The following is a 21,742-nucleotide window of genomic DNA, read 5'->3' as shown; positions in this document are numbered from 1 at the left end:
ACCAATATGTTCTGAAATCAAATCTATGGCAATCGTTAATAACAAACATAGCCAGAATATTGTACCCTAAGAAATTATGGAAAAAACAATAAAGATAACAATTAGTTTGGATCAGAATTCAAATGTATGAAAACAGAATGCTTTCAGATTTTTCCTAAAACACAAATAGCATCTACGAGATCTTAGAAAAAAAAGGTAGTGAGCTCCAGATATCAACCATCTGTTATGGTATTGATAAAGATTTTTGACTGATTTTAATTGTCACTACTGGGAAACACAATAAAAACTGATTTCAAATGTTGTATCTTGAATTAACACCGTGTAATAGTGTTAAGTTCTTCATATATAAAGGAGCCTCTCCTGCCAAAATTTTAAACGCTATAAGGCACTATTTATTTATTTGTTACATTTGTACCCCACATTTTCCCACCTATTTGCAGGCTCAATGTGGCTTACAGTAAAGGCGTTTGCCAAGTCCGGTTGAGAAACAAATACAAGGTTATGTTGTGGTCGAATGAGGAAGATGTATATCAGACATCATGAGGGTTGTGGAGATTATATATTGTCCAGTACGATCATTGGTATTGCTGTGTTGCCTGCAATTTAAATTTAATCCTTGTTATAATGGGCAACAACTGCAGCTTAGAATAAAAACCTTTAACCTATTCCTACTTATGTAAGCCAAAAATCAACCAAACTGCTGTATTTTGAATGATTTGCAGCTGGTTGATCAAAGCTTTGGGACAGCCTGTCAAAGTAAAGTTACATTAATCAAGCCATGACAATAAAAACAATTGAACAAGAACCCTAAATGTATTGGCTGAGAAATATTTTTTATAGTCCTTAGCTTCTAAGGATATGAAAAGATTTCTTCGCTATCCAGTGTACATAATTTGCATTGTTAAGATTGTCCACTTCTACTCCTAAGATTTTTTAAATATAAATCCAATTAAAAGATGTTGCCATCAGTGTTGAGCTGTTAAATAAACCTGGGATCATTTCTGGATCCCAAACATGAAAACTTAGTTTTTTTCTTTAAGTTTGAGCTGATAAACCAGAATCCATAATCTCATACACTCTGAAATATGCTGCAAAGTTTCTGGCCAAGGTAAAGACAAAGGTAAAATAACAGTGATGATATCTGCATAAATAAAATGTGTTAGGCTAAATTGGTCTAACACCATACCAACCCCCCTGTTTACTAAGCCGCTTTAGCAGCTGCTGTTCTCTAATGCCAAAACAGTCCATTCACTTTGAATGATCTGTGTCGGCATTGCTGAGTGGTAGCCGTTAACACGGCTTAGTAAACGGAGCAAGGGATTGCATAAGCAAATTGAAAAGTAGAAGCGAAAGGTGAGAGCCCTGTAGGACTCCATAGTATGCCTTTCGTGTTGCAGACAAAATTCCATCCTTTTTTACTTCATAAAAAATGATTAACAAAGAAGCCCTGGTACTAATTCAGTACCTGACCATGAATACCAAATTGATGGAATATGCTTATCAACCAGGTCAGATCACTGGAAAGATCGAACTGTAGTACTGTCGCACATTGACCTTTACACAATAGTTGTTTCCCATATGCCACCAAAGAGCCTACTACAGTTTTGGTGCTATGATTTGTAGATCATGATTGCGTAAAATAAAGATAATGTTGGGTTAGATAATCTCCAATTGTTCTGTAACAAATCTCTCCATCACCTTTTGTAAAGAGGGGAATAGAGGCAACAGGGTAAGTCTGTCAGAAGTAAGTAATTATCTTTAAATTTTTTGGGAATTGGGGGTGAGAACAGTATTGCCCTCCTCACTCCCCCCGGAGATAGGGAAAATGCCTGCGTCCAAATAGAAGTCACCAATCTGTTAAAAATTGCAAATATTTAGGTGTATGGAAAATATTTAGGTGAAGCAACTTTAGCCAAATAAGGTGTACATACATCTAAGCTGCAAAATGTTTTTGCATATTTTAGAAACAGATGTTTAGTATCCAATAAACTTATCCTATCAAACTGATGCCAGCGTCTGTCTACTGGGAAGTCAATGTGTTCAATATCCCCATAGACAGAAACAGATGTTTAGTATCCAATAAACTTATCCTATCAAACTGATGCCAGCGTCTGTCAACTGGGAAGTCAATGTGTTGAATATCCCTATAGACAGGTGAAACATCAATCAGTGAAAGTTTTCTGATTTTTACCTCTAAAATACAGAGCCAAATCAGAAGTAGATGGTGTATTGGAATCTGCTGTTCTACAAAAACTCTCAGGTTGATTAATTTTCCAAAAACCTCATTAATGGCTCCACTAATAATATTTAAGAAATACTTGTCAGATATTTTAAAAATACCTGAACGAGCTTATCCACCTGTTTCAAAAATGTATTATCTACCACCATATAAGATAGAGAAACAAAAAGATAGAGTGGGCCAACGGGAACAAAGACCTGAAGCTTCGTTTGATATATTGAACTTAACACAAATACTTCAAGAAGAAGAAAAGACGATACCAGCAACGTTGATTGTCTCTTTTGTATTAGAACCTGACCGGGATCGGGTGCTCAAACAATTTTTCTGTCATCGTGATGAACTCTTTATGAACAATAAAATTAGAATATTTCCGGATATTGCTAGAGCAACACAAAAGAGACGTCAAGCTTTTCTAAAGCTCCATCCAAGGGTCCTACAGTTAGGAGGATTATTTTGGTTAAATTTTCCTTGTAAATGTGTGGTAAAAGTTAATTGTTAAATATATTTTCTATGAAGCAATTCAGTTGGGTAATTTTCTAGATTCTAAGTCAGCTGCCGTACCTAGTCAACAATCTGTGGCTTTATCTACATCTACTCCGTGAAAATTAAATGGACTAGGCATATTATATTGGTCTTCTATTTCTAAGTTACATACTTATAGAAAATGTTTCATGGAATTTTACCTTGTCTCCCCCCTTTATATTGTGGACTTGAAATGGACGAGAGAGAACTTTGTTACCTTATATGAATTTGTATTGGGAAAAGGCGTATAATTTCTTCCATTTTTGCATGTCAAGAGTTCTTGTAAAAAATTAATACTTATAAATAATTTAAAAAAAAAAGAACTTTGCTGTTTTAATAAAATTATCCAGATTGGTTAATTGATCTGACAGCGGAGTTCATACCCCACAGGTTTAGATTCTCGTCTCTTACTAGCCAGCAGTCATTTATAGATATTAATTTTCTTACGCCAATTAGTTTTTTCTATAGAGGGATGGCACCTCCAGATTCTCTCCAACCGTCTACAAACTCATATTAAAGTTAATAACTCTAGGTCAAACCATCTGTCAGCTTTTCTCTGGATCCTGGCTTTAGTTTTGCGAGGAGATAATCTTGACCAAGATATCCTTACCAATCTGTTTCCAGTCATCCAAAAAGTTTCGATGTTGCTATCAAAGGATAGATATTGATCATCCTCTTTCCAAAAAAGGGCAGGATCAATCCTATCCCTATATTGACAGAATGATAGGTGGCAATCAATTTTTTTCCTTTTTCTTTCCAGGATAGAGAGAAATCCTACAAAAAAATTGTCCGACCAAGGTACTCTAGTTGCTCTTTTAAAGATGAAGTTGCAGCAACAGTCGGAAGTAGTGTAGATGCTAAAAGGACAGGCTGGTGCTCCTTTTCAAGATTGGTTAATGAGGAGAGACCTAACTCATCTAAAGATTTTTTAAAAAGCTATCCACTTGAGTATTCTCGAAATACTCGAAATATAAATTGATATCCCCACTAGAAAGGTGAAAGCAGAATTTAGAGTATACTTAGCAACAAATTCTAAAAACTAATTCTCAACTTTAAGGGCTTCTTTTACCAAACCACACTAGCAATTACTGTGTGGCAATGTCAGTGAAGCCCATTCAAAGTGAATGGGCTTTGTTGGCATTGATGCGCTGGGGTCACTAGTGTGGTTTGGTAAAAGAGGCCCTAAGCCACTTCTCTGGGGTTCCATATTACACCTGCATTTCATTAATTCCAGAAAGTTCTTTCTTCATGCATTATTTTTAAACGTTTTCTCCTCCCCAGCCCAATAACATTCCACACAAATGAGTAAAGCAAATTAGCAAGGAAAAGGAAAAAAAAAACCAACAACCAGGCGGAGCATGTTGTATTAGCTTATTCTTTGGGAGCGAAGAGGGTTGGGAGTATCTTTGAGCCGTAAAAAGGCTTTCTTGGAAGTTTGAGAACTGTATATTTTTTTCCTTGCCCTGAGAGCACATAGTTTTAAACATTTTGTAGTGCCTTAGGAGAAGTGGATTCTGGTTCCAAGAGGTAAATTTTTGTTTTTCCTCTTTCCATTGATACAATTAGGTATGACTATTTAGGTTTGTTTATTAAGCACATTTTCACATAATGACAAGGAGGGAGGTATTTGAATGGGATTGGACACAGGTATTTGGGGGATAGGTGTAGTAATGTGTATAACCAAACTCAATGAACAATGTATTGTCTACTTCGTTACTGACTTTCTTAATACTAATTTTAAGATTTGACAAGCAGATTACATCAAGGGAATCCTCCGACAAAAGAGGAGAACTACAAATTAAAAATCCAGTTAATAAAATAACATACATAACTAATTGAAGAACAAATTACATCTTTAGAGCTTTGCGAAAATGGTAATAGGAAAGTTGTCTAATATGGATCAGAAGATTATTCCAAATCTTCTCCCCATATTAAGGGAAAGAGTACTCAATGTTTGTTTCATAACAGACATTTTTAAAAGTAGGAAAATTCAACTTCGCATATGTTGTTTGCCTGTCGGTAATACAGTATTTAATGTAGTTCAAAAAAACTTTGCCTAATATTGATTGGGCACTGCCCAATGTAGACTGATAATAAAATAATTAAACAAAAAAGAGCCTCAGTCTTCCAGGCCGTTGTATCTTCAACCGACACCTGTAATGGAGTCCACCCCTGTCATAGGCTCATTAGAAAATGCCAAGGAGGAAACCCAGACAGTGAGAAAAAAAACTCACTGGCTCAAAAAAAACTCCCTGGTACTAAAATAGCAAACTATGGGCCCATATTACTAAGCAGCGTTATAGGCGAGTTAACATTTTTAATGCTTGTTAACCATGTTTGTCCTACAATATCCCTGTAGACCAGGGGCGTAGCCACGGGTGGGCCTGGGCGTTGGGAGAGAACAAAAACCAGGGGGGGGGGAGGAGAGGGGAAAAAGGTGCAGCATGTCGGCGGGGGGGGGAGGGGAAAAAAACCTACAGCATGCTGGCAGGTGGCTTGAGGGGTCAGGGAGAGACAGGAGCACTGTTGAGATGAGGGAGTGAGACAGGGTAGTGCTAGATGGGGTGGAGGAATAGTTGTTTGACGTGGGGGGAGGGATGGAGAGATGCTCAAGGGGAAAGAGAGGGAGAATTGTTGGATATGGATGGGATGGGGAGAGGGAGGGAAAGGCTGCATAGGAGTGGTAAATGACCAGAGAGAAAAAAAGTGTTGGACATGGAAGTGGAAGGAAAGGAGGGAGAGATGAGAGGGGAAATGTTGAACATAGCATTGAGGGGAGGGAAGGAAGGATGGAGAGATGCCGTGGGGGGGGGGGAGTGAGATGTTAGACCAGGGTCTCAAAGCAGGGAGAGGGAGAAAAGTTGGACAGGAAGATGGATCCAGGGAGAGAAGATGGACAATGGATGGTAGGGAAGAGAAAGGGAAAAATGCTGAACAATGGGGGGGGGGGGGGGGGGAGAGAAATGGAATAGGAAGATGCTGGTGGTGGGAGGTAAAAGGGATAGGGAGATATCAGGCTAGAAGGTGAGGATGGGAGAAAGAGGGAACAGATGCTAGGGTGGAGGGAGGGAGACACTGGGAATGGTGGAAAGCATGGGGGAGAGGCCTAGGGAGTGGAGGTGGCAAGGAAATAAATGAGAGAACCGTGATTACAGGGGTAGAAATATGGTAATGGTGCGTAGATTGAAGATGAAAAGGAATGATAGGCTGGGAAGGAGAGAGATGGGGAATGGGAGAGCTAGTGGATGAAAGGAAATGGAAATGTGGTATCTTAAAAGTAAAAAGGAGGAAAAGATTTAAGATGAAATTTGAGTGTACACAGGCAGAAGAGAAAAAAGAAAGGAAAGAGCTAAAATGGAAAGATCAATATTTCAGAGGCAGGTGTAGTGAGGAAATGAAATGACAGGAGAAAAAAAGACAAATGGACAGCCGCTTGAAGAATTAGCAGAAAACAGACAGGAAAGCGGGAAAGAGAAATTGGAACCAACATGATGGAAAAATAAAATGTCCAGACAATAAAGGTAGAAAAATCATTTTATTTTGAATGTTTTAAATGGAATATGTTAGTTTTGGGAAATGTGCATAGTGGATGTCTTTTTATTGTGTTAAGTAGAAAAGGAAATGCGCTTTTGTTTTGTTTTCTCCAGTGTTGCAGTGCATGCTGAGGTTCCCAGTTCAATTTTGTCTACATATTTTTATTTCTAATTTGTGATCCCTTGTTCTGTAATTTGTGAGAGTCTGTCAGTGTGACTGTAACGACAGATGAAGAGATTGGAGAGGAGAGGGAATTGGGGGAGGGGCTTCTTTTTCTGCCCTGGTCACCAGCATGGTTAACAGCAGCCCTTAACCTTGCTGTGGCTAGTGGGGATCCTCAAGCCCTGCCAGCTGGGGATCTCTTCCGGGGCTGGCCGGAGCTGCCGTCCGCCGAGCTTGGCAGATGGGGGCAGCATCCTGGAGCCACTGACAGCTAAGCACGTATGGGGTGCTGGCATCAGTGGCTTGAGGAGTTGCTACTGCCTGCTGGGCTTGGCGGGGAGGAGTTCTGGCCATCTGTGGTGAGGTCCCCAGCTGACTGAGGTGGGGGATCCTCATCAGCTTTAAAATGTTTCTATTTTGAGTTGGGAAGTGCTGGGGGAGAGGGGGGAGTGAGAAACATTTGTGCCCACCCACTTTGTGCTCAGGCCCACCCAAAATTGGTTGTCTGGCTACACTACTGCTGTAGGCACCTACATGGTTAGCGCATGCGCTAACGCACATTAGTAAACAGGGCCCCATTTCAAGTTAAAACATTATTTATTGGGATTTATTAATACCTTTATGAAGAGATTCATCCAAGGCTGTGTACAGCAGATACAGTTTAACATAAAACTTACAATTTTGTTAACAGCATAACAATAGTAAAATAACCAAGAATAAACATAAATTCAATAAATGAGGTAAACTTGAAAACAGTAAATTGAAACCTAATAACAGAACTACTGTGAAACAGTATCAAAATGTACACTTTTAACAGCACTGGAATTCAAGTACCAGAGGTATAATACAATGTTAGCATAATACTAATGAGACACCTAATAAGCATGCATTAGAACATTCAGCTAACATAGATATAATGCTAAAGATTTTCAACAGTACAGCTTGCCATATAGCTGAGGGACCAAGAGCAGATACATTTTGGGAACAAGTTTTGTGGTACAGAGTCCGTTGGGATAATCTGATGGTTATCTAAAATCAAAACAAGTTCTTTATATAGTTAAGTAAGAGATAAGGAGCTGATCAAAGTTAAGTATGTGTAGTATAGTCAGTAGAGCCAGGCTTTCACCGGCTTCTTGAAGTAGAGGTAGTTTTGAGTTAATGTAGCCCCTCTGGGAGTAAATTCCAGAGCATGGTAGATCTGGTTCAGTGGGTATGAGTAGTTGCACATCATCAGCATAGATATAGAATTTTGTGTCTATCTTCTGAAGCAGCTCAGCCAGAGGCTTGAGGTAGATATTAAATAAAATGGGAGACAGTTTGGATCCCTGTGGTACCCCACAGTCCAGTGTCCAAGGTAATGATCTGCTGCTGTTGCTGAACGGAATTGATTGTTGTCTGACAGGATTTGAACCAAGTAAATACTGTGCCACCGATACCTATTTCTGCAAGTCTTGTAAGCATGATATTATGATAATGGTGTCAAAGGCTACCAAGAGATCGAGCAATGCTACTATCGAGTGAGACACCCCCCCCCCCCGGTCACGGTGTCTGTGCAGATGATCAAGAAAGGACACACGAGCTTTCTCTGTTCCGTACTCAGTTGTGAAGCCAGATTGACATGGGTCTAGCCCAGTGGTTCACAAGCTTTTTCGGGTGATGCCACTCCTAGACTGTACATTTCCTCTCAAGTCACCCCTCCTCCCCCCCCCCCCCCCCCCCCCCCATTGCCTCTGCTGCTGCCACCAATGGTATTGAGTCCTACCTCCAATCCATCTTCTGGCCACCTTCTCTCTCTCCTCCATGCAGCTTCTGCCTACCTTCATTCCCTCCTCCATAGAGCTTCTGCCCACCTTCTCTCTCCCTTCCATCCAGCTTCTGTCTACCTTCTCTTTATTTTTCTGCCCCTCTGTCCAGGTTTAATTCATTCTTACTATCCAGTCTTTTTAATTTCCCTCTCTTTACTTCATCTACTCCCTTGTTCTCCCCTATGCCCCTTCCTCTTATTCTCCAGTCTTTTGCTAACTTTATCCTTCTCCCCTTTTCATCCACTATCTTCCCTCTTTCTCTCTGCGTCCTTCCTTCCAGTGTCTCCTCTTTCTCTCACTACCCTTCCATCCAGCCCTTTTCAGTCCAGTGTGTTCCCCACTTTCTGTCCCCATCTTGCTGCTACTCATCATCTTTCTCTCTCTCTCTACCCCTCTCCAGGAGTACTGGGATCGGTGCTATTTAACATATTTATAAATGATTTGGAAATCAAAACGATGAGTGAGGTGATTAAATTTGCAGATGACATGAAACTATTCCAAGTTGTCAAAAAGCAAGTGGATTGTGAAAATTTGCAGGAAGACCTTAGGAAATTGGAAGATTGGCCATCCAAATGGCAGATGAAATTTTTAATGTAGACAAATGCAAAATGATGCATGTTGAGAAGAATAATCCAGATTAGTTATCTGATGCTAGGGTCCACCTTAGGAGTCAGCACTTAAGAAAAAGGTGTCATTATAGACAATACGCTGACATCTTCTGCCCAGTGTGAGGCGGTGGCCAAAAATGCAAACAGGATGCTAGGAATTATTAGGAAAGGGATGCAAAATAAGACCAAAACTATTATTATTCCTCTGTATTGCTCCATGATGCAACCTCACCTTGAGTATTGTGTTCAATTCTGGTTGCTATATCACAAAAAATATATAGTGGAATTAGAAAATGTTCAAGGAAGAGTGACCAAAATGATAGAGGGGATGGAACTGCTCCTATATGAGGCAAGGCTAAAGAGGTTAGGGCTTTTCAGCTTGGAAAAGATTCAGCTGAGGCAAAGATATGATTGAGATCTACAAAATCATGAGTTGTAAGGGGTGAATTGATTTTTCATTCATTCAAAAAAAAAACAAAGACCAGGGGACACTCAATGAAAGTACATGGAAATACTTTTAAAACAAATAGCAGGAAATATTTTTTCCACTCAAAGAATAGTTAAGCGCTAGAACTCTTTGCCAGAGGATGTGGTAACAGTGGTTAGCATATTTGGGTTTTAAAAAGGTTTGGACAACTTCCTGGAGGGTCCATAGTCTGTTACTGAGATGGACATGGGAGAAGCCACTGCTTGTCCTGGGATTGGTAGCATGGAATGATGTTACTAATTGGATTTTTGCTATGTAATTTTGACCTGGATTGGCCACTACTGGAAGCAGGATGCTGGGCTAGATGGACCATTGGTCTCAACTTGAGCTACTACTGAAAAAGGTGTGAACAAATCCAAATATTTATTTGGGTTTGACTAATAATTTGTCAGGTTTGCCAGTTGACTTATTCACAAAGCAGTTAATATGTTTGACTTTTCTTTATTGCAGCATGCAGTAATGAGTGAGGAGAGGGGAGCTCATTGTAGGTAAACACACGTTAACATGGTTTCTTTTAAATAGGGCTGTACGGAATATTCATATTCAATTCGGCTCGGCACCAAATAATGTCCCAAATACATATTCGTACTCGGCTGGATAGTGATAAATCCTACTGAAATAAGCACTCGATTGCCAATTTAACGTTGCTGCTTTAATTATTTGTTAAATTAAAGCTTAGTGTCCATTATTTGTGTTCGACTGAATAGTAAAATATGCCATTCAGTACAGCTCTACTTTTAAAGTAAACATTTGTGTGGTTTAGTAGATGATCTGTTTGAACACAGGCTGTGGGCTTTTTTTTTTTCACCTTGATGTCTACTCTTTTTTGTACTTTCTACATGTTTTAAAAATTATTATTTTTATCTGTTTGGTGTACTGTTTTTTTTGTTTTTTTTTAACGTCCCTTCCTTTTAGGAGGCTTTAAGTCTTGCATCCAGACTAAAGAATTGTTTGAATTGCCCCTGATGCAGATATGCATGTGCTGAAATATGTCTGGCTATTGAAATGCCATATAAATCACTGGGTAATACCCCAGTGGTTACCATTAAAATTGTTTTGTGCCTACTGGTTGGTTGATTAGTACAAACACCCCCAATGGCATAAAAGCGGCAAAGAAGCCAGGTCATGCGTGATTTTAAATCATCACCAACAATACCTTAAATCAGTGGTTCTTAAATGTCTTGGAGGCACCCCAGCCTGTCAGGTTTTCAGGATATCCACAATAAATATTCATATGAGAGATTTGCGTGCACTGCGTCCACTACATGCAAATCTCTCATAAATATTAATTGTGGATATCCTGAAAACCTGACTGGCTGGGGTACCTCCAGGACCATATTTGGGAACCACTGCCTTAAACCAAATTCTAGATTCCATAAGAAGCCAGTGGAGCTGAACTAATGAAAGGGTTACAAGTTCTTGGTTGGCCTAACAGTAACCTAGCACCAAGCCTGTCCTATTGTGACATACTACTTTTTTTAATTAAAGAAATTTCTAGGCTGCATTATTTAAAAATCAAACCAGATTACTACTTAAATCAATGTTTACCAAGTTGGTCCTGGAATACCCCCTTGCCAGTCAGGTTTTCAGGATATCCACAATGAATATTCTTGAGATGCATATGGAAATCAATCTCATGCATATTCATTGTGAATATCCTGAAAACATGACTTGCAAGGGGGTACTCCAGGACTGACTTGGGAAACGCTAACTTACATAGTAAACAATATCAACTAAATAGAATCCATAGGGAGAGACAACTGTAGAAATTCAACTAAAAAAAACAAAAAAAAAAAGTATATCGGATGCCTAAAGAAAAATACACTACAATACTTCCTAAATAAAAGGGCTCAAGAGAGAGTTTAGTAGGCTGTACCTACAGCTGAGCATAAATTTCAGTGAGTCTAGCCACAAAAGCGGCTCACTTGAAAGCTGTATACATCATGAGTACTCTTTGTGTAAGAAACCCTTAATTATTAACCTTGTCCAATGTAACTAAATTTCCAATACCCAATATAATGAAAATGTGATAAACCAACATAAAGAAATAGTTTTTTCAATAGGCATTCATATACCAAGGACCTATTAGTCCATACAAAGGAGACTTCCTCCCAAAAATCTTTAGTGTTGTAGACCACCATCAACTACCACTCAATTTGATGAAAAATGGTCCAAAAAGCACCGGGGACTTATCTGAATGTCCAATTTGGTCGCTATTTTGCTGAATGTTCCAAACATCCAACAGAAATTCCTGTTTCAAATATCTTCCTCAGGGACGCCAGTACTGCAGTCACAACGGGTCCTCCATCTTGAAATTACACAGCGTGGAAGAGTAATCATTGCTGCATTGTGGACTTAGTCAGTGCTACTACAGCTTCAGTTTTCAGAAGAGGTATTTTTAGAGAAAAACTGAAGCTGTAGTAGCACTGGCCATATCCACAATGATTACTCTTCCATGCTATGTAATTTCAAGATGGAGGACATATAAGCACCACACCTGCTCCATTTTGTAATTCCTGAACAGATTATAGCCAGATATTACTGGGTCCAGTCATGGTTCTAAATGACATAGCACAATTACACATCCTTTTATGATGTGTCCTTTTTCCAAATAATGTGGATGTTCTTGCGAAGATTTTAGACCTGGTAATCATTTTTTATATTTTGTTATATGAAGTGAACTTTGGTTTGAAATAAGTCAAGGGTTTGAACACCTTTTGCTGTAGTTTATGATTTTGACAGTTTTATACTCCAAATTAGAAATATTTATTGGAAACCAGGACATTAAAATATTTTGTTGAATATTTGGCAAGTAATGCTATTAAAAAATTCCTCACAATATGGGCTATTAGTTTGACATGTTTAGTAAGCAAATATTTAAGTTTCTTACTGCCCTATCGAAAATTTGAGATCCGTGATCAAGTTTTTCATGACTTTATTATCATAATGCCTTTTTTTTACTTTGCATAAAATCCCTCTAAAGTTGTTCTGAATAACATCTCTTTTCTCTGAATTTTGGAAACGATTCAACAAGAAGCAGCATTGTTTCTTCGATACTCTTAGGGTTGGATGAAGAATGCTTTTTGAAGAAATGGATTTTGAGCATTTTTGTTTCTTTCCTCCTTTTAGACAAAGTTTCACTTTTTCACTTATTTATCAACATGGAAAGTGCAGATTCTAATGATAAGGGGAATGCTGATCAGTCAGAAGCTCAGCGTCAAAGCCAGCTGGATCGGTTGGATCGAGAAGAAGCTTTCTATCAGTTTGTAAATAATCTGAATGAAGAAGACTATAGGCTTATGAGAGATAACAATTTGCTGGGAACCCCTGGTAAGTAACAAAATAAGTTTTGTATTTTAAGGGAAAATGTCAGCTTCAGATTATTTTATGGGGTGGCACATATTTGGTCAGCAGAGTGATAGGCTTTGCAAATTTTACAAAGATTTTCTGAGCTATAAAAATCAATAATTTGGAATTTTGGAAGTAATATTTGATCATTCTAAAAAAACATCTCTATATGGGGAACTGTGGTGTGTGTGGAAAAAAAAAATAGTGAATCTTTTCTAAATACAATTTTTACCCAGCATAGGTCCCTGTTTACTAAGCTTCTCAGTAGGGGCACGCTAACGATATTAGCGCATGCTAAAAATAATGTGCTAATACTAGACACCCATAGGAATATATGGGTGTCTTTAATATTAGCGCGTTCTAAAAACGCTAGCGCATCTTAGTAAACAGGGCTCATAGTGTGTAATGAACACTTCTTTTGGAACGGTTTTTGCATTTTGTGTTTCAAATATGCATACTTTTAAACTTTTTTTTTTTTTTTTCTGCCCAACACACCATCCTCTGTACCTTTCTGGGGGGAGGGGGAATTTTACTGTGGGGCAAAGCATATGCCGGAAAAAAAATTCAAATGCAGCACTTGGATAAGTCCCCCCTCCCTCCATTCAGTACTTGCTGGAAGCATCTTTTGGATTGCAGCTGTGAATCTTGGAGTGGGTTTCCACCTAGCTTGATTATTTTAGTGCAGACTGGAGAGTTGCATGGGGACAGAAATCTCGCCCGTTCCCACAAGTAATCTAACCTGTCTCCTGTACTAAAATAACCCAACTTGTGGTAAGATAACCCAACCTATGTCATCGATCTGGAAATGAAAGTTCCATTGTGGCCCCAGATCAATCCAGAGACTTGTGGGTTATGTATGTCCCTCAACCAGCAGATGGAGATAGAGAGAACTCCGAGATTGGTATGTGTAGTCCTGTGCAGCCAGCTCAGTCTCAGTATTCTCTCTATCTAGCAGGTGACGGGACATACCTGTGCAGCTCCAGGTTAATCTGACTCCTATCCCGTTCCCTCGGGAGGTGTCTTCTTGTGGGGTCAAGATGCCATTTAGTGTGGTTGGGGATACCTGGTGGGGTCAGGTCCCTCCCCTCCTCCCCGTGCCAGCCTCACTAGCCAGTCCCTTTGGGGTGCATTGGCGTGCAGTCGGAGAGTGCCTGAATCAGCTCTCTCCTGCCTCTCCAGGTGAAAAAAAAAACGTTTGCACTTTGTGCAGGCTGAGTAGAAGGGCGCTGGACCGGAGCATATTCGGAGCGCGTGGGGAGGCTGGTTCTGTTTTGCTTCGGGGGTCGGGCATGTCTGAAACGGCGAAGCACTGTTCGCACTGTGGCAGCAGAAGGGCAGCGTCGGGGGGCGTGCGAAGAGTGCGCTAAAGCTGGGTCCCAGGGCAGAAAGCAGAGCGGGGAGCCGCCGGTGCGTTTGCCGGCTAGGGAAGGCTCCAACGCCGCTCTCCCATCTTTGGCAGGAAATCAGCTGGCAGGCCAGACGCACGCTTCTGCCGGCGCCATCTTTGCTGCCCATGCAGTCGGCCCCGTGGCAGCGGGATCGCAGATCGCACTGAATCCAGTGTTGGAGGTGGTGAGTGCTGCGTGTACTCCCTCAGGAGAGGCGGCGACAGGGGGGGTCACCTTTTTCCCCCAGAGTTTGTGCTTCTTATGCACAGAGCTTTTTTGTTGAAGTCTTCTGCTGCAGAAGCTCCGTTGCCTGGTCCTCAGAGTCCCCAGCCAGTCATGCCTCAGAGTCTCCCTAAGAGGCCCGTTTAGAGCTTCCTCTCATGGAAGCGGATTTTTCTGGTCCTTCAGAGCCAAAGGACAGCCAGCTCTCAGGGGACTCCCTGCTGGCTGCCCCTGAAGGGCTGGAGGAGGGGGAGCTGCCGCTGGGTGAGGGAGGTGACCCTACGGCGGTTCATCTATTCCGCAAGGAGGAGCTCCCTGCTTTTATTTATTTATTTATTTTTGTTACATTTGTACCCCGCGCTTTCCCACTCATGGCAGGCTCAATGCAGCTTACATGGGGCAATGGAGGGTTAAGTGACTTGCCCAGAGTCACAAGGAGCTGCCTGTGCCTGAAGTGGGAATCGAACTCAGTTCCTCAGTTCCCCAGGACCAAAGTCCACCACCCTAACCACTAGGCCACTCCTCCACTAGAGGTGTTAAACATCTCTTCGCCGGATCCGGCGCCTGCTGTGGTCGCTGCCCCTTCCATTATGACGGGTATCAGAGGTCCGTCTAAGGCATTTCATATCCACGAGGCCATGAGGGTTCTCATTGAAGCACAGTGGGATACCCCGGAATCAAGTCTCCGGGTAGCGCGGGCCATGTCATGGCTTTGTCCGCTATGCTCGGAGGACTTGGACTCCCTGTGTATGCCAGTGGTGGATTCCTTAATTACGACAGTCATGAAAAAGATCACCTTACCGGTGGAAGGAGGAACGGCTCTTCGAGAACCTCAGGACTGAAAGTTGGAGGCAGCCCTGAAGTCAGCTTTTGAAGTAGCCTCTTTGGCCCTGCAGGCGTCGGTCTGTGGTTCTTATACAACCCGGGCTTGCCTCTCCTGGGTCCAGAAGGCTTCCTCTTCAGAAGAACTCATTGATTGCCTACCAGCTTTGGAGTCTGGATTAGCCTACCTGTTGGATTTGCTTTATGATATTCTTTGGGCTTCGGCTAAGGAGATGTCTCTGGCAGTGATGGCCCGCTGGTGGGTATGGCTGAGACATTGGGCAGCGGATGTTGCCTCTGTCTTGCTTGGTAAGATTACCCTTTAGGGGTAAACTCTTCTTTGGTGATGTTCTCGCTGAGATTGTGAAAGAGCTAGGGGACTGTAAGGGTTAGCAGCTGCTGGAGGACCGAAGTAAGGCGGCATCTACTGTGGGAACCCTGCAGGACCTGTGTCCATCCCCGCAGGAGTCCCGTGGTCCTGGAAGGGATTCCTGCGATAGCTGCAGGGTTCCCGCATACCCCATTCCCATGCAGCTCTCTAGAGCAGACAGTTTGTCCTTACATAGTAACATAGTAGATGACGGCAGAAAAAGACCTGCACGGTCCATCCAGTCTGCCCAACAAGATAGACTCATATGTGCTACTTTCTGTGTTTGTTCAATCTCTGTCAAGGTCCTCATTGACTATTGACAAATAGCAGTCTTCAAGTCGTGCCACAGATTTTGTTGGATTGGGAATGGGTCTTTGACTGTGGGCATTTACCTTTTTATTCATTAGCCACTGAACTGTACGTCTGTAGTAGTGCTATAGAAATGATAGTGATAGTCTTGGTGGAGTACTTCGAGTTGTCATGATGAAAAATGAACTTCTATTCCAGTTTGCTCTTTCTCGCAGAGGATAGCAGATTTTTCTGACTTCTGTACTTTTCTTCATTCATTGTCCATTTTATCCTGATAAGAGCCCTATACATGCTGCTACCACCATGATTCATATTGGGGGGATGGTATACTCTTTGGGTTTGATCCAAATATAACTGCATTCAGGCCAAACATTTTTTTTGTTCAGATCAAATATATTTTCTTAGCATCTGCAGCAGATGAATTCAGTAACTGATGGGTTGTATCCACCTACCAGCAGGTGGAGATAGAGAACACTGAAATGAAGGCAGTGACCCTGGATGTCTAGCTCTTTATCCCTTCAGTATATTTCTATCTCCAGTAGGTGGTGGACGGATTCCCTCCAGCTCCTGGATTCTGTTTAATGGGGAGCTCCTGGGCTTGGCCAGTTGAGCCAGGGGGTGTGTGGCTGAAGGTGCCAATTTTGAGGGCATACCTGGTTTCCAAGTCCCTGCTTTTCCCCTACTCCCAGTGGTTTCCTGTAGGATTCCTAGTTGCTGCACTGCCTTCCTCACAAAAAAAAAAAAAAAAAAAAAAGCATTCAGAACAAAAAAATAGAAAAGGAACCCTGTGTTTGGACCTGCCTTCTGATGAGACATTGGAGTGCCATTTGGGCTCCTCCTGGGAGTCCCCATCGAGTTCGGGAGACCAGTTAATCTCGGGCAGTGAGTGCCTTGCATTTTTTCCCCTTTCTCCTCCCTTTGGCGGGCTGTGCGCTCGAACGCAGTGGTAACCGCCATGGCGGCAGAAATGGGAAAGAATTGTTCCTATTTCAGCAAAAGGCACTCCGCAGCAGGTGTTTGCAGTGCAGGGTGTTACGAGGTCCTGGGTGCTGAAAGCGTGGCGGTGCCTGCCAATTGAACTCTACTCCGTGTGGCGGATTTTGGCACGTGCACCATTTTGACAGCTGCGATTTCCGATTCCTCACCACTGCAGTTGGGGTGGGGGGGGGAGGGGGGGGCGGAGTCTCTGGCGTTTGCCCTTTTCAAGTGGGACTGTCGGCAGCGCGAGCGTGTCAGTGGGGGCTGTCACACGGCTGGATGCAGGAGCGGAATGAGTCAGGGATATTCTTTCTCCCAATTTTGTTCTCATGTTCATCAGGCAATCTGTTAAAGTGTCCCATCCTCCCCCACAGTATCGGCTAATACTGCAGTTGGCCTCTGTTCTGGAGGGGCAGGTACCTGTGTTGGGAGATGGTCCACTGCCTGCTCATACCCTTGGTAGGATCCCGCTCTTAAACGCAGGTGACTAGCTGCCATTTCTAAGGTGAAGTCATTTGGACCCCATTTCCTCCCCCCCCCTCCCGGCTGCCCATTTTGGTGGCTTAGAGGAGTCCTTTAGGCTGTCTAGATTAGAGGAGGTGAGGGTGAGCTCCTCCAAGAAGAGCAGGGCCATACGCATTTTTCAGTGGGATGAGCTGTAGTCCCTGATTTCAGATGCCTTGGAGGCTTTGAATATTGAGGATCCGGAGGCTACATCGGCCGCATTTGTCAACTTGAAAATGGCCACCATTAGAAAACCATCTAAAGCTTTTCGAGTGAACGAGGTCATTCTGGTACTCATTGTGGCCCAGTGGTCTGATCCGGATGGTGGCATTAAGGTGGCAAAGTCTATGTCCTGCCTCAAGTGGAGGAGTGGCATAGTGGTTAGGGTGGTGGACTTTGGTCCTGAGGAACTGAGTTCGATTCCCACTTCAGGCACAGGCAGCTCTTTGTGACTCTGGGCAAGTCACTTAACCCTCCATTGCCCCATGTAAGCTGCATTGAGCCTGTCAAGCGCGGGGTATAAATGTAACAAAAAAAGAAAATCCGGTGGGCCCTTCGCATCTTCAGAATTTTTCTCCACCTAAGGTTGACGCGCTGGTGACGGCGGTCATCAAGAAGACCACTCTCCCGGTTGAGGGAGGGGTGGCGTTGAAAGATATGCATTTCAAGGCTTCTTTGAAGCACTCCTTTGAGGTCTCAGTGCTGGCGTTGTAGGCGTCCATTTGTAACTCGTATGCGGCCAGGTCATGCTTCTCCTGGCTGCAGCAAGCGATAAAGAAGGATCAGTAGTTGGCCTACTCATTCTCGAGCGCAGTTTCTCGCATGCAATCTGTAGCAGATGCCCTCTATGATTTGGTATGGGCTTCTGCCAAACAAATGTCTCTGGCAGTGGCTTCCCGTCACTTGTTGTGGCTCCATCATTGGTCGGCGGACATGGCATCTAAATAGCAACTCACTAAGCTGCCTTTTCGGGGAAGATGCTGTTTGGTACAGATCTGGAGAAAATAGTGAAGGATTTGGGGGATTCCAAATTGCAACGTTTTACAGAAGATAAGCCTAAAACTTCTGATAGGGCTGGTTCCTCAAAGCCTCTATTTTATGAAGCCTGGAGGTATCATCCAGGCAGAGGTACTGCAGCTTTCTAGCATTCTAGGTTCCCTCAACGGTCTTCCTTTCATTCTGAGAAACAGCGCGCCCGAGCGGCGGCTCGGCTTGATGCTCCTGGGCGTCCAGGTCAATGATGGGGTGCCGGCTTACTCTTCTGTGTCTCCAGTAGGGAGACCGCTGACCCTTTTTTGACGAGTGGGCCAAGATTACTTCAGACCAGAGGGTCCTCGAACTTATCAGAGGTGGTTACAGGCTGGAGTTCTTCTCTCCCTTAGGAGACGCCTTGTTGGAGTCTCAGTTCACCACAGCTGCCAAGAGAGCAACTGTGCTTGCCACATTGCAGACTTTTCTGGACATGGGCGCCATGACCCCTGTTCTGCAGTCCAAGTTAGACACGGACAGGTATTTGATTTACTTTGTGGTGCCCGAGAAAGGAGGCTCCTTTCGGCCGGTGCTTGACCTGCAGAAGGTGAGCAAGTTTCTGCGAGTGTGGCATTTCCGCATGGAAACTTTACGGTCTATGATAGTGATGGTGCAGCCAGGGGAATTCCTCATGGCATTGGATCTGAAAGAGGCTTATTTACACATCCATATTTGGCCTCCACACAGTGGTTTATTTGGTTTGCTTTTCTGGGATGACATTTCCATTTTCGAGCCCTGCTGTTTGAACTGGTGACTGCACCGCATACCTTTTCCAAAGTGATGATGGTGGCAGTTCCTGCAGAAGGATGGCATCAGGGTGCATCTTTACCTTTCAGCGGTTGCTGGAGGGTCAGGCAGTCCACGTACTCTTGGACAACACAACAGTGGTGGCCTATATCAGCCATCAGGGAGGCATGCAAAGCAAGACTTTAACCGCAGAGGCGGCCGGTCTTATGGAGTGGGCGGAGAATCACGTTCTGCTGCTGTTAGCGGTGCACATTGCTGGGCAGAGCAGTGTACAGGTGGATTTTCTCAGTCATCTCCTCGGCCTGGCGGAGTGGGAGCTGGTGTCGGAAGAGTTCTTTCGGATCTGCTGCAGGTGGGGGACGCCAGAGATCAATCTAATGGCATCCAGGGCAAATGCAAGGTGGATAGGTTCTTCAGCAGAAGAAAGTGGAACTCTGTAGGGTTGGGTGCCATGGCCGTTGACAGAGCTGCTTTGTGTTTCCCCCATGACCTTTGATCGGGCAGGTTATCCATAGAATTAGGTCATCATCAGGGCTTGGTCAGTCTGGTGGCTCCAGATTGGCTGTGCCATCCTGGATAGTGTTGGCTGGGTCTTCTGCATCAGGGATCATGGACGATCCCTCCCACTTTTCATCTTACGACCTGGCTCTTGAGAGGTCAAGATTGAGATTAAAAAAAGGCTATTCTGACGCAGTTATAGCCACTTTGCTTTGGGCCCAAAAGCGATCCACTACAACAGCGTATGCCCGGGTGTGGTGAACGTTTGAGGCATGGTGTGGCTCATTTTTGGTCGCTTTTGCGGGCATCAGTGTCTCAGATGTTGCCCTTTTTTTTTTTTTCAGAAGGGTCAGCAGAAGGGTTTGGCGTACAACTTACTCCTTGTTCAAGTCTTTTGGTATTGGGGTGAGTAGGACATTGCGATTTTCCTTAGGGAAGAGACCTTGTTGAAGCACGTAGTTTAAGTGGGATGTGAGGTCTGCTATGAAGCGGTGGGGAGCGAATTTTATTAGGTAGCTGGGGCAAGTATCCAATTTACAGTGAGTATTGGAGAACCTCTTAATCGCCTGGGTGACTGTTTCAGCGGCGAGGAGAGTGAAGTTTGATCAGGTTCGGTCAGCTGGGTATTCACCAATGGTTGGGTCCAGGCCATTGATGAAGTTTTCGATATTGGTGATGTTCTGAGGTAGCGTGTTGCGTAGGTTTACAATTTTTTCATTGAAGTATTTAGCAAGATTGTCTGCAGATGGGATGTCTGTATTGGTTGTGGTGACCAAGGTGATATCTAGTAGTTCACGAGTTGGTATAATTTCTTTGTGTCTTTGTAGTCTGGCCCTATTTTGGTTTTGTAGTATGACCTTTTGGTTTGTCATATTGCGTATTTGTATTTTCTTTGTATTTGTTTCCATGTGTTGAGTGTGTGTACATCTTTTATTTTTTTCCATGCTCGTTTGAGTTTCCTGGATTGTGTGTTTATTTTTTTCAGTTCTTCGTTGTACCATGGTATCGAGTTATGCCTACGTGAGGTTCTTGTTCGTAAGGGTGTTATTTCGTCTAATATGCTTCTGCATATTTTATCCCATTCTGAGAGGTAGTATATAGAGTCCATTTGTGCTGTCCATTCGTTATTGTATATCTGTTGCCAGAATATTTCCGAGCCTATTTGGCCTCTTGTGCTGTAGGTTGCGTGTTCTTGTATGCGGTATGAACCCTTTTCCCGTCGTCGTAGGGATTGGTTTAGTTTGTAGTGGTCTGACCATGGTGTGTCTATCCATTTAATTTCTGTTGTTATTATTATTAGGTTCTGGTCTGTGGACAGTTTGTGTGAGATGAGGTCGAGTGTGTGCCCTTTGACATGGGTTGCTTGCGTGTGTGGCCATTTAAGGTCCCATAAATGGAGAAATTCTTTGCATTCTCGTGCATTGGTAGAGTTTGGGTCTTCTTGGTGAAGGTTAATGTCTCCTAATACTAGTAAATTGGAGTTTGATACACAAGTGTTCGATATGAAGTCCATGAAGTCTGACTGGCTTTCGTTCCAATTACCTGGTGGTCTGTAAAACAAGACACAGTTTAGGTGATCCTGTGGTTGAATGTTAAGTTTCATTTGTGAGGAAGGTTTGCATGCCTTGATTCTTCTGCTTTGTGATTCGACATATCCTGAAGGGATAAGGAGCTGGATGTCCAGGGTCACTGCATTCATGTGCTGCAACTAAGGAAAAAAAATTACCAGGTAAGTTGTAATTTTTCCTTTTACCACATATCTACAGTAGCTCCCAAGTGGTGGTGTGTATTTCAAACATGATTCAAAGTGAGCTCTCAAGTAATAGTTTCCTTCTTGCCACCCTAATGTACAGGTCAGATTGCAGAATGCTTGGGACATTGCCACATGCTCCCTGTAAGCAGTCTTGGCCGTGGAAGCTTGTAGCCTTTCATAGTTGTCATTGGCTTCTTGCCAGGTGCCCCTGGCCTGGATTGGCTGCTGTCGTGGACAGGATTCTGGGCTCGATGGACCCTTTTCTCAGTGTGGCATTACTTATGTACTTACGTACTTATGGTTGACTACTTAATCGCTCTCTTCTTTCCTTGAGCCTTTCAGTTTGGAGGGAACCTGATTTAGGCAGGGTCTTAGTGGTGTTATGTATACCTTCTGCTTCTGAATAACCCTGACCGT

The 21,742-nt window shown here is 43.0% G+C and overlaps 1 protein-coding gene across 3 annotated transcripts in view; it reads left to right on the top strand.

The window, feature by feature from the left end:
* Window positions 1–21,742, top strand: part of RLIM (ring finger protein, LIM domain interacting) — a 44,191-nt gene that overhangs the window by 3,303 nt on the left and 19,146 nt on the right. For all 3 annotated transcript variants that reach the window (XM_030209304.1, XM_030209303.1, XM_030209305.1), the window contains exon 2: window positions 12,487–12,687. In XM_030209304.1, coding sequence (XP_030065164.1) covers window positions 12,519–12,687 — 169 coding nt within the window. In that variant the 5' untranslated portion in view covers window positions 12,487–12,518. The remainder of the gene's footprint in view (window positions 1–12,486; window positions 12,688–21,742) is intronic.

This window comes from Microcaecilia unicolor, chromosome 7 (genome assembly GCF_901765095.1).
Source record: "Microcaecilia unicolor chromosome 7, aMicUni1.1, whole genome shotgun sequence".
In the NCBI taxonomy this organism is placed as follows: Eukaryota; Metazoa; Chordata; class Amphibia; order Gymnophiona; family Siphonopidae; genus Microcaecilia; species Microcaecilia unicolor.
This window is presented reverse-complemented; position numbering and strand designations above follow the sequence as displayed.